The 15,306-nt window shown below is 63.8% G+C and overlaps 2 protein-coding genes across 13 annotated transcripts in view; one reads left to right on the top strand and one right to left on the bottom strand.

Moving 5' to 3' along the window:
* Positions 1–10,081, top strand: part of CCDC85C (coiled-coil domain containing 85C) — a 66,366-nt gene extending 56,285 nt beyond the window's left edge. The window contains exons 3-7 of one of the 4 annotated variants that reach the window (XM_051835216.2): positions 1,668–1,706; positions 4,678–4,782; positions 6,160–6,255; positions 6,852–6,950; positions 7,446–10,081. In XM_051835216.2, the coding sequence (XP_051691176.2) occupies positions 1,668–1,706; positions 4,678–4,782; positions 6,160–6,255; positions 6,852–6,950; positions 7,446–7,535 (429 nt within the window). In that variant the 3' untranslated portion in view covers positions 7,536–10,081. The remainder of the gene's footprint in view (positions 1–1,667; positions 1,707–4,677; positions 4,783–6,159; positions 6,256–6,851; positions 6,951–7,445) is intronic. The other 3 variants (XM_051835219.2, XM_051835217.2, XM_051835220.2) reach the window with 3 other exon arrangements.
* Positions 10,082–10,354: 273 nt separating this feature from the next.
* The window catches only part of CCNK (cyclin K), a 33,308-nt gene continuing 28,356 nt past the window's right edge, over positions 10,355–15,306 (bottom strand). For all 9 annotated transcript variants that reach the window (XM_070065382.1, XM_051835215.2, XM_070065383.1 and 6 more), the window contains 2 exons: positions 14,440–14,511; positions 10,355–11,639 (listed from right to left, as the gene is read on the bottom strand). In XM_070065382.1, the coding sequence (XP_069921483.1) occupies positions 11,014–11,639; positions 14,440–14,511 (698 nt within the window). In that variant the 3' untranslated portion in view covers positions 10,355–11,013. The remainder of the gene's footprint in view (positions 11,640–14,439; positions 14,512–15,306) is intronic.

Raw genomic sequence — 15,306 nt, 5'->3', positions numbered from 1 at the left:
GGGGACCCTGAACAGCTGGAGCGTCCTCCCTTGGTCCTGGAGGCCCTGAGTTCAAGGTGAAGGTGTCAGCAAGCTCTTCCCATCCGAGGCTCTGCCCCTGGCCTGCAGATGCCGCCGTCTGTGGGTGTCCTCCCCCGCCTTCCTCCTTTGTGTGCCCGAGTCCCCGGGTCTGCTTTCCCTGGGGACGGGGTGCTGTTGGAGCAGGGCCCGCCCCAGGGATCTCATTTCACCTGCGTTACCTCTGCAGAGACCCTCTCTGCTCAGGACTCCCGCATCCGTGTCAGAGTGCCGGGTCACGTCCAGCTCCTCGTACGCGTCACGGGAGGCAGCAGGTGACGTCACGAGTCCTTGACACCCACGGGAGACCTGGCCTGGATGGAGTTCCCAGAGCTGGCTGTGGCCGGCATGTGGGGCCTGAGCCAGCAGGCGGAAGTGGCTGTCTCGCCTCTGTCGCTCTGTCACAAGTGCTGTGATGTCTGGCTCTGGAGGGCGATAGATGCTGGCTGTGCAGAGCTTCGGAGTCCACCCCTACCCGGCCGTGGGCAAGCAGGTGGTCAGCCCAACACTGCGGGCAGAGGAGAGGCTCAGCCACTGTCACCTGTGAGCCGGGCTGAGAAACCGCAGAGCCACCGAGCCCGTTCCTGCCAGCTCCACCACCCCTGCCTCAGTTTCCCCAGCTGTAAAGTGGGACTGTTTGTGGGTGGTGTCCGCCCCATGCGTGGTTCAGAGATGAAAGTGCAGTTGTGGGCTGGTGGGTGGGGAGCGTTGTGGGGTGGCCGTGGTGCTCTGGCCTCTGGGCTCTGAACTGAACCCTGGGTGGCCGGGGGCGGCTTCAAGGTTCCCAGCCGAGGTAGGGTACTTTGCAAAATGCCCATCCGCCCCCTTCTAAAGTGCCCAGCCCGCAGGCCTGCTCCTCCCTTCCCCCGCCAGAACAAGTACTGGGCCTGCAGGGACCCACAGAGGATAACAGTCTCTGTGGGGGTGGGACCCGGCCAGTGTGTCACTCCCTCCGTCCTGGGCCCCCTGGTCCCGGTGGCTCCTTCACCCGAGTTGGAGAACTGAGACAGGGCGTGGGGTGCAGGGGAGGCTGCAGTGGCAGCCGTGGAGAAGTGACAGAGTGACACCAGCCACATGGTCACCTTGTCAGCGCCCAGTGTGAGCGCCGACCCCTAACGGCCCTCACTGGAGTTCTCGTGGGGGTGAAGAAGGGAGCAGACGCAGTTGGTATGGGCGGGTGGCTCTTGGCGGGGGCCCTGCAGCCTACTGTACCCCGTTGTCCCCTCTGAGCTGGCTGGGATCGTGGGGTGCCTCTGGGACCGTGCCCCCAACTCCAGGGCCTCTCAGAAGAGCTGCTTTGCCCTGGAAGGGCCGTGTGAGCTTTGTGGTACACCCTGAAGGAGGCAGGCACCCTAGGGACGCAGTGCCCAGGGCGTAGCGGGCACTCAGCTGGCCCTCATTGTGTCTGGGGGCTCCGTGCATCACTTGGGTGACCACCCCTACGCCACGGGCATGGGCACCCTCTCCAGCCGGCCGCGGGCGTGGGCACTCACTGCAGCCGGCCGCGGGCGTGGGCACCCTCTCCAGCCGCCGAGGCCCTGTGGCTTTGCGCCGTGGAAGGCCGTGCCGTGCCGGCGTGTGCTGGGTGACTCTGTTCTCTCTCCTTCTAGCTGCCCTTCCCCTCCAGGCGCCCGAGGAGCTGGCTGCAGGTAGAGCCGCTGGTGTGACCGCGTTTGCAGTGGTGCGGGGGTGGGGGGCTGTTCTGAGTGCCGTGTGGCGTGACTGCTGTGTCCCCGGCCCTGTGCCTTCCTGGGGGCTGGCGTTGGTTTCCAGCTCTGCAGACAGGACAGCAAGCCGCCCACCTGCTGCTGACCCCTCCCGCCGTGCACTGGCACTGCCTGCTGTGTCAGCGAGAGTCCTGCGGCGGGCAGAGCGGGCGGAGCTCCTGGCTGTGGCTGCCCTTGAGCCAGGCTCCCCGACCGCAGTCCTGGGAGCCAGTGCGAGTGACCCTGTGTGGGGCACTGTGCTGGCCTCAGCGGGGTGGGGCTGGGCCCATGTAGCCGGAGCCTCGGCCACTGCCCCTAGATGGCTTCCTCTCCCTCCCCTTCTCCCAGTCCTGGGGCTCGCTTTGTTCGAGGGTTTCTTGCTTCCTTGCTGTGGCCCCATGGAGCTGGGGAATTCCGTGTCACCGGCGCTGTTGCAGGACACGCAGCAGCCTGTGTGGTTGGCACCCACTTGATGCCAAGAGCACCACCCCGGGTGACGGCCAGATGCCTGAGGGCCACAGGGGTGCAGGCACGCTTCGCTGAGCCAGGCCCTGGCTTGGGACCGTCCAGCCACGGTGGACAGGACACTAACAAGGTTGTTGCAACGTGCAGCGTGAGCTGAGCCCACAGCCATGACTGACTGCCCCCCTACCCCGCTTGCCCCCTCCCCAGCCGGGAGCCACCTGCTGCCGAGGGTGAGGCTGCGGCTGTGCCCCCGCCTGGTTCTGGACCTGGCCATGCCTGGCCTCCCAGCCGAGCCGGTGGGTACCCTGGAGGTTGCCGGGGAAGAAGCGCCGCGCAGGTGCCCCGGCCTGGGAGAGCGCTCGCTACCCTGCCCCTCTGCGAGTGGCAGCGGCTGAGGGCCAATCCACAGTCGCTCGGGATTCCCCTTTGGTGGGGCCCTGCTGGACTGAGCAGTCACTAAGCCGAGCCGAGCCCGCAGCCCGCAGCCCAGCCACTTAATCCTCCCAAGCAAGGGGCCCCAGTGGCTGGGCCAGGGAGGTGGGAGGTGTCCGTGTCTGGCACCCGCCTCTGACAGTGTTCTCTGGGGTTTTTATCCCCCTGAGCCCTGTGACAATGACAACGTTGCAAGCAGGACTCTGAGAATGGGAGGCGGGAAGGCAGCAGCCGGTGGGTGGAGGAGCCGCTGGCGTTGTGTGCTAGGCCGGGACAGGGAAGGGAGTAGCTGGAGGTGACCCAGTGGGCAGCGTGACTGCGCAGCCCTGGACCGAGGCCTCGGTGGAGTGGGCGCTGCAGCCGCCGGTCTTTCCTGGCCCACAACCCTCTTGCTGCCTTCCGGATGCCCTAGACGTCCTGCTCGGTGTGGGAGATCTCCCTTCCCCCTCCCTGGGCCCAGGGACCCACCCTGGGGGCAGCACCCAGGCGCCTCCCTGCACTCCTACGCCACGCGCTGCCTCCACGTGCACACCCATCCCCACAGTGATTTCGGTGCAGCTTGCCCTCAGCCGAGGACCCCAGGATGGGCCCGCACGGGGCTCAGGCGGCAAACCGCAGGATTCTTAATTTGCAGTAATGGTTCCTCATTTGATGCATAATTAGCCACACTGCTCCTTAATGAGAGTGCGCATTTTCCTTGCCTGGCTTTGTGGCTTGCTAATAAAGTCCTATGGACATGCAAATATTTACAGATGCGCTCAGAATTGCCTGCTGCTAATTAAAAAATGCCCCCAGCCCACGCGCACAGCCCCTCCAAGGAAAGGATCTGGGGCCCGAGTTTCCTGTGGCAGCCCAGGGCAGGGAAGCTGTGGACAAAGCGAGGCTCGAGCCCAGAACAGCCTCCCTGGTGTGTGTGTGCGTCAGGACGGGAAAGGGCCCAGCTGTGGGCTGGTGGAGCGAGCGTGTGCCGTGTGTGGGGCCGCCCCTCCCTGAGCCATGCCAGGTGCCCTGCCAAATAGCACGGCAGGGGTGGGTGGGGAAGCAAGGCAGGGGTGTGTCTGCTTTGCTGCGCTCTGCCCTGGAGACGGATTTCTGACTGACCTGGGAAGATTGGTTTGGGATTTTTGCCTTGGAGTGGATCTGGGCAGGGAGGCTTGATAGCGGGTGGGCGCAGGGCTCTAGGGGTGGTGTTGGGGGGGGGGGGGGTCCTTCAGGCCAGGCCCTCTCTGGGTCGGGCAGTGTTAATGTCTGTGGCCCCTGTGGGCAGGGCCAGCTGGCTGGCTTTGTGGTTCAGGACCGAGACTTTGCGGTTGGTGCTGGCATCTGAAGACAGCCGTCTTGGGGGCCCGAGTGTCTCCCTGTGTCCTTGGATCTCAGCAGGATGGGGAGTGAGGGTGGCTGGGAAGTGGACCCCTACATGGGCTGCCTGTGTCAGTTGTGGGGAGCTCCCCGGGGTGCAGGCCCACCTGCCCTCCTTGCCTGGGTCCTCCCTGAGGCTAAGGAAGCAGCTCCCAGCACCCCCCCACCCCGCCCTGTGCCTGCCCCACCCTTGAGCAGACATTGAGCCCCCTTCTGTGGCACCCCCCACTTGGGGTGGGGGAGGGGCTGCTCCACGCTTTCCCACTCCCTCTGCAGCCCCCACGGGCTCCCAACACCTGCCTTGTGCTGCCACCAAGACCCTCTGGACCTCAGCCCCGGGGGTGGGGCTGACCCAGGGGTCCATGAGGCTGGGGGCTGTGAGGAGCGGGGTGGAGGAGGTGAGTGGGATGTGTGGGGGCCCCTCCCGGGCTGGTGAGCAAGGAAAGGGACCCCCAGCCTCCTGGAGATCCTGGCCCCCCCGCCTGCGTCTTCCTGGTCTAGGAGAGGCTGTGTCTCCTGCCAGGCTGGGCTGGGAGGGAGTCAGGGCCGGCCCTTCATCATTATTGCTCCCCTCCCTTGTTCATTCTCCCACGGGCGTGGGCGCTGGACTGCAGGGTGGCCCCGGCCCCTGCCCCTGACCCCTCCTCTCCCTGCACAGGGGGGCCCCGGAGAGTTCCGGACCCTGCGGAAAGGCTTCTCCCCCTACCACTCGGAGTCCCAGCTCGCCGCCCTGCCGCCGCCCTACCAGGACGCCCTGCCGAACGTGAGTGCCAGGCCCTAGGCTCTGCCGTCTCTGTTCAAGGGGAGGAGCCGTGGGGGGTCTCTCTAACCTGGTGGTGCCAGGGCAGCTCTGATTTGGGGATCAAGCCCCGAAATCATCGGCCACGGGCTCCGCGGTGGTCCTCGGGGCTCTCATCCCAGCCCTGGCCTGCCCAGGATGGGAAGCGAGGGTGGCTGGGAGCCGGCTGGCTGGGAAGTGGACCCCTACATGGGCTGCCTGTGTGACAGTCGGGGGAGCTCCCCGGGGTGCAGGCCCACCTGCCCTCCTTGCCTAGGGAGCCTGCTGGCTCGCTTCCCTGCTGTTCTGCAGACAGTAAGGGTGCCGACCCGTAGGGAGCCTGGGGGGCTCCGTGCCCGCTCTGCCCTGCCATCTGCACTCCCCACCTCTGGGCCCCTCCCCGGCCTCACTGCAGGCAGGAGAGGGGCTGGGGCCATGGCCACAGCTCTGCTTGTGCCTTCCACTGTCTCTGAGGATGTGGCCATGGCCTGCCCTCACTGGGTCCGCAGCACCCCTGCTGAGCTGGGCCAGGCAGGTTGGTTGATGACCAGGCTGCCTCCAGCTTCCCTCCCCTCTGTGCTTCAGGAATAAGCCCCTGGAGCTGAGGGTGCCCATGGAGCAGACGGGGACAGGAGGCTAGCGGTGCCAGGGCCAGCTGTTACGGGTTCTTTGGGACAGGGTGGCAGTGCCTGTGCTGCGCCCACAGAGAGCCACATCAGCTCCGGGAGATGCTTCCAACTGTGTGTGTGGCTGCTGCCCCCTGCTGGCCGATTTAGGGAATGCAGCCTCCTGTTCGGGGCGTGTCTCCCCATGCCCCTTCCCCACGGAGAACCCCCTGGGTTTCTTCCTGGGCACCAGAGTTGGAGCAGCCTGGGCCACAGTTAGGGAAACAGCCGCAAGGCAGCACCTCCAGGGCTCCCACACACCTTGGGACATGGAACACTCTCCGTCATCCAGATGGGGAACCTGTTCAGGCTCACGGGGACAGGCTGCTTCCTCAAGTCACAGACAGAACTGTGCCCAAGCCTGGCTTCCCCAGACCCCAAGGCTGTGTAGCCCCCAGAGCCTGGGCTGTGGGGCACCCGTGGGCGGTGCCCTCTTGTTGCATGGTCTCAGTGTCATGTCCAACGTGAGCTGGTGGCTTCCCCTGCAGACCCATGGGCTGGGGGCCAGCACAGCCTGTCCTTGTCACCTCTGCCCTGGAAGGGACCATTTTACCCACAGGAGGGGAGGTGCGGAGCTGGTGGCGTTAACCCTGCCTGACCCAGCGAGGGTGCCCCCGTTCCCTCCTGCTTGGGCCCTGGCCCCACACGGGGAGCCGCGGGTCACCTGGCAGCCAGCTGAGTGTGATTTCTTCCGCAGGGCCCGGCCTGCCCTGTGCCTGAGCTGCCCTCGCCTGCCTCTTCCGGCTACAGCTCTGCCGGACAGAAGCCCGAGGCTGTGGTGCATGCGATGAAGGTGAGGACGTGGGGGGCGCCGGGCGTGCTGCGGGCTGGGCCAGGGAGCACCACGCCTCTCTGAGCTGGGGGCTTTCCTCTCCTGGGGGTGGCTGGAGATGCGAGGCTGCCTGGAGCTCCCTCATGCAGGGACAGGGAGGGACCAGGAAGCCGACCCAGGTGTGCCACCTGTCGGTCACCCCGAGCCTCTGCAGCCAGGGAACTGAGGTCTGGGGCAGGGGAGGGCACAGAGTTGGGGCCGAACTGGGTCTGGCCTAAAGCCAGGGTCTCAGGCCCAGCCTTGGGCGTCCAGGAGCCAGCAGGTGGCTGTGACGAGGTGGCCGCATACACTGGCGTGTGGCCCCTCTCCTGTGCATGCCTTCCCGCTGTGTGTGGGCTCCGAGGCCATCAGGCCCACTTGTGCACGGACACGCCCGCACGCCCGTACTTGGCCTGTGCCAGCAGTGACTGGTGCACACCTCGGGGTCCCTGGGCAGGAGCGAGTCCCCCTGCCTGCCAGCCCTCCCCTCCCCACCACCGTCTGCACCCCCGTCTCCCACGTGATCCCAGCCCGGCCGCCGGTGCCTCTGCCCGTGACCTGTGACCTGTCCCCTTCAGGTCCTGGAGGTGCACGAGAACCTGGACCGGCAGCCCCAGGACAGCTGCGAGGAGGACCTGAGCGAGAAGGAGAAGGCCATTGTCCGTGAGATGTGCAACGTGAGTGCCTGTGGGGGCTGTGGCGGCCGCTGGCCCGGGACTGGTCAGGGCCACCAGCACGGCCACCTCCTTCCCTCCCTGGGCCTGTTTGTCGCCTGTCCAGCTAGGGCCGGCGGCTGGCCTGTCCTCGCCCTGAGGCCCCTCGCCCCAGGTCTGTCCAGATGTTCACCGCGGCGGGGTCTGGCCCCTGGGCTGCTGGGACCGCAGCTGGCCGTGCCTGGGCCTCTGAGCTGGGGCTGTCCCTCATGGCTGGGAGCTGGGCTGCCTCGGGTTTGCCCAGAAAAGCCTCTCCGCTCGCCACCCCAGCACCACGCCTTGCCTCAGGAGGCTGTGCGGAAGCCGGCGGGACGGAGTGTCTTGGGCAGCTGTGAGGGAGGCGGGCCTGGCCCCCCGCCATGTGCCCCTCCTGGCCCTGTGGTCTGAGCGGTGTGTGTGGGCCCATGGGTGGGCTCGGGGTGAGCCCTACACTCACGCCCTGTGCCCTGTTGCCCACAGGTGGTCTGGAGGAAGCTGGGAGACGCCGCCAGCTCCAAGCCCTCCATCCGGCAGCACCTGTCTGGCAATCAGTTCAAGGGGCCCTTGTAGGGCCGCTCTTCCCGGCCGTGGACTGGCACACCTGGAGCCCAGACGCCGTCTTCCTGCCTGGGGGCGCACTGTACATAGCACGCGGCGTGCCCCGGCCTTGCCAGGCCTCCATCTCCCGCCTCACTCACCAGCAAATCCCAAGACGAGAAGCTGCCGACCTGTCCGTCTCTGGGCCCCCAGCACCGGCTACGTTAGCGAGAGGCCCGAGGCTGCTGCTGCTGCTGCTGCTGCGATGCCAGGCCCACGGACGGCCCCTGGCTCCGGGGCCCCGCCCTCCACAGGGGCCTTCACCAGGTCTCTACCCTGCTGCCCGCACAGAGACCGGCGCCACTGGAGCCTGGGTTCTGGCACAGTGGCACCCCCTCCACCAAGCCTTTCCCTGCCCTGGCTCCCTGAGCACTGGGCTCCCTACGTCCTGGACAAGGAAACTCACCAAGTCCCTGGCTGGCCACAGGCTGCTCTGCGGTTCCAGGCCCTTTCTCTGACCCCCCGCTGTGCCCAGCTGCCCTGCTGCTCACCCTCTGCCCCCAAGACAGCCGCCCTCTCTGTAATGTCCCCCGCCCTGTGCCCAGGGCTCGTCCCTCGCTGTGGTTTACACGACGGGCCGGGGGCACCGGGCAATCCCATGCAGTCTCTGAGCCGAGCCATGCGTTGTTTTCTCTGGACAGTAGCACTGGGCCACGGCTAGGCCTGTGGTCAGCTGTGGCCTCCCCCAGGGACCCGGCCACACCCTGGGTCACTGTGAACAGAGCCGTGGGGGTGCCGGTTCTGGCTTTAATTTGTTGAGTGACCTTCAGCAAGTCACTCAGCGTCTCTGGGCCCCGGAGGTCTCCATGGTTTCCTTCAGCCCTGCTCGAGGTTCGAGCCCACACAGGTCTAGTGGGCTGAGTCATGTTCACAGCCGTGGAGCCGATGGAGAGGCTGCTGGGGTGTGCTGGGCCCTAGCTGTGCCCTGCCGCCTGGCAGGCTCGTCGCGGGTGCCGTCACCTCCCTTCTGAGCCTCAGGGCTGTCGGCCACCGCCGAGGCGGCTCTGTGGGTTAGCTGTGAAGGGAAGGCAGGAACTGACACGTGAGGACGAGGCCGAGAGCGGGTGGTCGTGTGGGCAGTGAGAACGAGCTCCTGGGTCCTGGAGCCCTAGGACGGGCCGGGCCACCTCGCGCACACCGCTTCACCAGCCTTCCTCACTCTTCCATGGTACCGAGCGAGGTGCCCAGGGGCTGTGTGTGGCCGGCAGGTCCCATCTGGGCCCTTGTGAGGCCTGGGGACCAAGGCACGGGGGTATTCCCACTGTGTGTGCCTGCAGCACCCTTGGGTCCTAACTCAGGGGAAAGGCTCATGGCCCAGGGCGTGCTGAGTGGGCGCTGAACAGGGGACGGCCCCTGCACAGTTCCAGGGAGCCCCCTGAGCTTTTTCTGGAAGGAGCTTCCGTCACCAGGGCTGTGCTCTTGAAGCTGGGTGAACACCTGCCGGTCATGGCCCTGGGCAGTTCCTGCCCAGGTGGGCAGCTGGGCTGGGAGCGCCAGAGGCACCTTCTGGGTCCTGGAGTCCAAAGAGCCACAGCAGCCCCGGAGAGGGTGGGACCGCAGCTGCCGCGAGCAGAGCCGGGAGTGTGTTGTGTGCGCATCAGGCAGCTGGGCCACCACTGAAATAAGCAATAAGTAGACTCCTGGGATCGGTCAGTCCCCTGCAGGTGGGCCTTGAAGCGACCTTCCCTTCCAGAGGGGAGTGACCCTGTCCCTAAAGCTGTGTGGTGTCTGTGGACCCGTGGAGCACATCCTGAGAGCCCTCCTGTCCCTTCCTGCCCCTGCTGGCGGCCCCTGGCTTGCTAGGGTGGGACTGCCCGAGGGAGGGACGCATCTCAAATGGAGCCACGACTGCACCTGGGCACAGCTGGTGGCCATAGAGCCAGCGGCTGGGGCCTCAGGTGGCCGTTTGGCCGCAGCTCAGGGTGACGCCCAGCTCTGCCACTAGCAGGGCGACACGGGGCCAGCCCCTCCCTCTGGAGCCTCAGCTCTGAGCCCCTCGTTGGGCTGGGGTGCTGAGACCCCCACCGTGAAGGCAGCCACTGGCCCAGCCCCGCACGGGGGCCTGCCACCCTGAAGTCCGAATCTGCTGAGCAGCTTTTAGGCGGGCGCGTTTCTACCCCCGAGTTATGCTACACACCAGTGTTAAGAGAGAAAAAAGTGACCTTTCATTTTTTTTTCTTGAGACTTGAGAGTGAGCAAACTGCATACTACTGATTTTTTGAAGAGCAGACGGCACGGCTGCGGAGCGGCACAGGTGTCTGTTCGCGCCGTGCGGGCGCAGCGCTGGCTTGAGGCGGTGCCCGCGGTGAGACCCGTAGCCGCTCGCTTGCAGCCAGAGCCGCGGGTGCCTGGCCCGTTTCTACCTTCTGTTGAACCACTTTGATTTGGGGAGAGAAAATAGAGCTTTTTGATAGTGCGGTAAACACGATGATTTTAACTATTTTAGTAAAAGGAGTAACAGATCAGGTTGTGATGGTGTATACTTTGAGCTAGAGAAATAAAGGCCTCTGCGAGCCTCCTGGCTGGGTGCGCTGCTGTTTCTGTCGCAGGGGGTGGGGCCGCTGGACAGCAGGGAGGGGCCCTCAGGGTGGGCGTCAGAGGCCGCTGTGGCCACTCCACACCAAGCAGGAACCAAAAGACGTTCACGGCCAAGCCCTGGCCCAACGCCTCCAGGCACATCGGCATGGGACCGCACGGCCCAGGTCTTCCACTCCTACCTCTTGGCCTTCGTCACGTGGGCTGGGGCTGCTAAGGCCAGGAGCTCCACCTTCCACCCCGAACACACAAAGCAGTAGTTTCAGAACTGATTTTATTTGGATAACTGAGTGAAGGAGTCTTATTTGTAACCAAGATGGAATTCACAGTATGTTAATGTTCACACTTAAAAAAAAATCAATGTGTACGGGAATCTGCAAGTAGATGTAAACACATTACTTCCCAGGTATGTTTCTCTCCTACTCCTTGGAGGAAAAAGAAAGGCCACCCAGAAGGTAAACCCTTCAGTGTGACCTGAAAGTCAGAGTGTTCCTCTCAGGTGTCAGGGAGTCACGGAAGGAGCACGGTGACAGCTTGGACTTCAGATGGAACTGGACTGAGAACGGAGCTTCCAGGAAAAACAGGCACTGATTTCTAGGACATTCACTGCTCAGCGAAGCTATTCATGGAGCCAATATGGCTGCTGAGCGTTCTCTAGGCAGCAGCCCGGTGAGGCAGGACGCAGGACGCCCGCTGGGACCCCTGCAGTCGGGCTGGCGCAGGCACTGCTCAGGCCACACTGAAGCCGCTGTCCCCATCGCATGCGTGGGCCACCCCGATTTCATGGGGGGGGGGGGGTGTCTGTCCTCTGGACTGCAACTGTCTAACATTACACAAGGTACCCTGCCGCTCACCCACTTAAACTAATCTTCAGGTTGGCTAGAAAAACTGGTGAAAAACACAAGGCGGCGTCACGTTATCTCAACCAGGCCGCTCGCCCTAGCCCCCCGACAGGCGGCATGCCGGGCGGAGGGATGGGTGGGGGCACAGGCGGCTGCCCTCCAGGGGGGACAGCGGGAGGTGGGTAGCTAGCCGGTGGCAGGCCCAAGCCTGGAGGAGGGTGAGGGGGCACTGCGTGAGTGGGGGGCAGGCGTGGGGGTGGGGGTGGGAAGTTGGGGTTGTATGTGGGTGGAGGTGGGGGGTAACCAGGAGTTGGGGGAGGAATGGCGGGCGGGGGGAAGGAGGCTGGGGGAGGGGGTACAGGCGGTGGGGGTGGGTTCGGGGGGTAGACATGAGGGTGGTAGGGCAGGTGAGCTGGTGGGCCATAGGCAGGCGGCAGGGCGCCGTAGGAGGGGCCCTCGGTCTTCATCATGGACTGCAGGCTCTGGTAGCCCTCTCCAGACATGTAGGAGCTGGTGGTGGACATCCCCGTCATGTAGCTGGAGGGAGGCGGGGGTGGGGGACGGTGTGGCAGTGGTGGTGGCTGGTGCACAGGGGCCGGGTGGGCCGGTGGAGGAATCTGGACTTTGGGGAGGTCACTGGCATCCACAGGGCCTGATGGTTCAGCCTCGCCTAAGGCAGTGCCAAGAGGTGGCTTCCGGTCTGTGGAAGAGAGACAGGTCAGGGCCCAGACAGTGTTCTAGAGCACGCCAGTGCAGGGCTGTATACCCTGGCTGCCTTGGGGGAGTCCTGAGCCAGGAGCTCCTCAGATCTCAAGGCTACCCGTGGCATCCAGGCCCCGTCATGAGCAGCGGCAGGCTGCTCCCCCACGGGCCAACGTATGGACCTGTGTCCCAGTGGGCTGCTGTCCCCACCTGTCACACAAGCCCTCCGTTCCATCTCCAGTAACCCTAGGTCTCCCTCCTTCAATCTTCCCAAGCCAGCCAAGGCAGTCTCCCCAGCACACGGTGCCCCACCGTGCCCCAGCCCAGCCCTCCTAGCATAGCATGGACCCAGGTGGGGCTCCGAGACAGCCAGGGCCCCAGTCCCGCAGGAAGGGCTGGCATTTAGCAGCTTGGGAGTTGGCCCAATGAATGAGGTGGAATTTAAAGAAAACACAAGTCTCTGACATTCCCAATGTACCCATCAAAGTAACAGTTCTGGTTCTGTTTTACCAAAAGAAGCAAGACTAAACCAATGCCCTGCAGCGTCTTCAAAGGTTAAGTGGTGTGTATGTGTGTGTGTGTACATGGGAAATGCAGTGTCTCTATGTGTGTACATGTAGGAAGTGCAGTGTGTGTGTGTGTATACATACATGGGAGGTGCAGTGTGTGTGTGTGTCCGTGTGTGAGTGCAGTGTGTGTCTGCATGTGTGTCCATGTACCTGTGGGAAGTGCAGTTATGTGTGTGTACGTACATGGGAGGTGCAGTGTGTGTGTGTGTGTCCATGTATGAGTGCAGTATGTGTGTACGTCCATGGGAGGTGCAGTAGGGCTGCAGAACCTGGTGTCAGGCGTCTCTGAGACACGGCTGTGGCCCCTCCCAGGCGGCTGCCCCTCTGCAGTGGTCCTGGCCCATGGGCCGGGCCCTCACTCCGTTCTTGCAGTCTCACCTCACACACTCTGGCCTGTGATCCCCCAGGCACCAACAAACCCCTGGAAAATGGCATCAGAGAAGCCCACTCGTCTGCCCTTTCTCAAGGCAAGTGAAAGGGAAGACGTGACACGGGGTGACGTTTCTGGTTAGAGGAACACTGAGGCGGTGGTTCGACGGCTGTGAGGGCTTCCGGTGACCAGCCTGACCCCGAGCTCTCCTGGGCCAGACACGGACACCGGGTGCACGGATGGGACCTGTTCAGGATCACTCTGGAGCACGGCCACAGCCCCTGCTTCTCTGTTGTGGAGCTGTGCTGTTGGCCATTCCCTTGCTGTTCTCGACAAAGCTGGGGAGACAGACCTTCAGGTCACCCGCCTGTGCGGACCAGCACCCAACTCTCAAGGCAGACTGGATGCACCGTGCAGAATCTGTGTGGGCTCCAATCCAGCCCAGGGCCAGTGCCCTGTGGCTACAGAAACTCACAAAAGATACAGGGGCAGCACAATGCCCATGCCCTTGTCCCTCACAGGGGCACTTGGTGGCACCTGGGTGTGAAATACATTTCCCCACCTTCAGTGAGTCCACTGCAATGCTCCACTCTGACCTCTTCAGTCCCCAGTGCACCCACCGTGCCCTCTGTGACTGAGCTGGAGCAGCAGCCAACCTGGCACCAAACTGCCCCAACCCTCACTGCTGGGCCCCACAGGTGCCCGCCTTCCTTCAGTCCCCACCACCGTTTCCTGCTCCTCCTCTGATCCTTACGCATCAGAAACCTGGCTTCCTCGTCTGAGCAAATCCCACATCTGCGGCCACCTATACCTTCAGGGACCCCCGCTCCTGCGGCCACGCCCTCCGCGCCCTGCAGGCTCCAGTCCCCAGGGCTGCTGTCTCTGTGGCTACCTGCACCTTCAGGGACCCCCACTCCTATGGCCACACCCTCTGTGCCCCTCAGGCTCCCGTCCCCTCCAAGGTGCCCTCCACAGGGCTGCTGTCTCTGCGGCCACCTGCACCTTCAGGGACCCTGCTCCTGTGGCCACGCCCTCCGCGCCCCTCAGGCTCCAGTCCCCCTGAGGTGCCCTCCACAGGGCTGTCCCTGCCGGCCGTGAGCTGCCCTTGCCGAGCAGGGGCTCTGTGGACGCTCACTGAGCCTCTACAGGCACCTTGTAAAGCAGAGGCCGAGCTGGGCTGGGAACTGTTGGGATCTGGCTCTCCTGACCACTGGGAGGAAACCCCATGGGGCACACCTGTACAGGTGCACCTCTTTAGGAGCCGTGGTGGCAGTCACATGCACTGCCCATCAGTCAGGGCAGCAGCCTGCGGGCGCACCGCAGTCTCCCGTGGGAGCACCCGCTCCGCCCTCTCGAGCCCAGCCCTTCATCCCAGAGACGGCACCATGGCAGAGCCCAGCCCTTCATCCCAGAGATGGCACCAAGTCAGAGCTCTGTGGCAGCTGGCTCCTGCTGTCAGCAATGTCAGAGGGCCCCCGGCCAGACTTTGTAACTGACTCTCCCTGTATGTGAACAACGGCTTCTGCAAGATGCCCCAAGAAGATCGTGACGATAGGAGCCTGGTGACAGACATGAGTGCCACCCATGGCGCTCCTGCTGGACTTCGAGAACACACATTGGCTGGCAGGGGCTACTTTTCTAAAACTGGTTCTAAATTCATTTATCCTGTGTGAGGTCAGAGAATCTCAGATGCACTCAGAGTTTACAACATCCTCAAACTATCTGGCTTATCAGAGTGAAATAATTTCTAGAAGCTCCTTGCTTGTGGCTTTCAAAATTCCAGCCCACACTGGGCCTCCCACTAGCTTTCCTCCCTCAGGCAACAAAGCACCCTGCAGGGCTGCTGCAAGAACACGTACCTGGAGGTGGGTGAGCCGGTGGCAACGGCGGGTGAGCAGGCTCGATTTTGGGAATTTTAGGTGGCGGTGGTTCTAAAAAAAAAAGAAAAGAAAAAGAAAAAGTGAATTGAAAAGACCACTCCTACTTCTTCATGTGGACATATCTGTCATAGAGAAAACTGTGCTGTCAGAGATTTCTCTGGGAGAAAAAGAGGCGACCATGGCTCTGAGGGGGCCCGAGGAGGCCTCAGCTACACCACCACGCGGAAGCAGCAGACACGGCCTGGCAGCTTCCCGCAGGCATGCCCCGGCATCCTCCTGACCGCTCAGGACAGTCCTTGCCGTGTCGTGGGCGTGGCAGTGGCACCAGTCACCTGGCCCCTCTCTCTCTGGCCCTCACCGGCACAGACAACACAGGAAAGGCCCTGAGCAATAAGGCCACGCCCCCGAGCCCCGTGAGTGCTCCGCCTCTTCATTCTTAGCTGTGTTTGAAGGTGGCTTCCTCTCTTACACACAGCGACCTCCGGCGGGCGGCACGGCAGCAGCTGCCCCTTAGCTGAGGTCTGGAGGCAGAGGAGCCAGGCACAAGGCACAGCGGCTGCGGCCACTGGGGTGGCAGTCAGTCACCAGCAGCCACGAGGACGATGCTAGGTCACCCAGGCAGGCTGCAAGAGGCTCCACCTGTCAGTTTCCCAAGATGGAGGCGTGGACATACATGGGGAAACCTGCCTCCTGTGCCGTGCTGCGCTGCGGCTCCTTCCTGGAACCCACTGGTTCCGGCCTGTGTGGCGCTCTGCCTGAGCCCCCTCTGGCACTGTGCCACCCTCTCGGTGTCCTTGTCTCGAAGACAAGCTGCATCAGGGTCCAGGCATGGCCCCGCTCTACCCT

The sequence above is a fragment of the Oryctolagus cuniculus genome, chromosome 20 (genome assembly GCF_964237555.1).
Source record: "Oryctolagus cuniculus chromosome 20, mOryCun1.1, whole genome shotgun sequence".
In the NCBI taxonomy this organism is placed as follows: domain Eukaryota; kingdom Metazoa; phylum Chordata; class Mammalia; order Lagomorpha; family Leporidae; genus Oryctolagus; species Oryctolagus cuniculus.
Note: the sequence above shows the minus strand (reverse complement) of the source record. Positions and strands in the feature narration are given on the sequence as shown.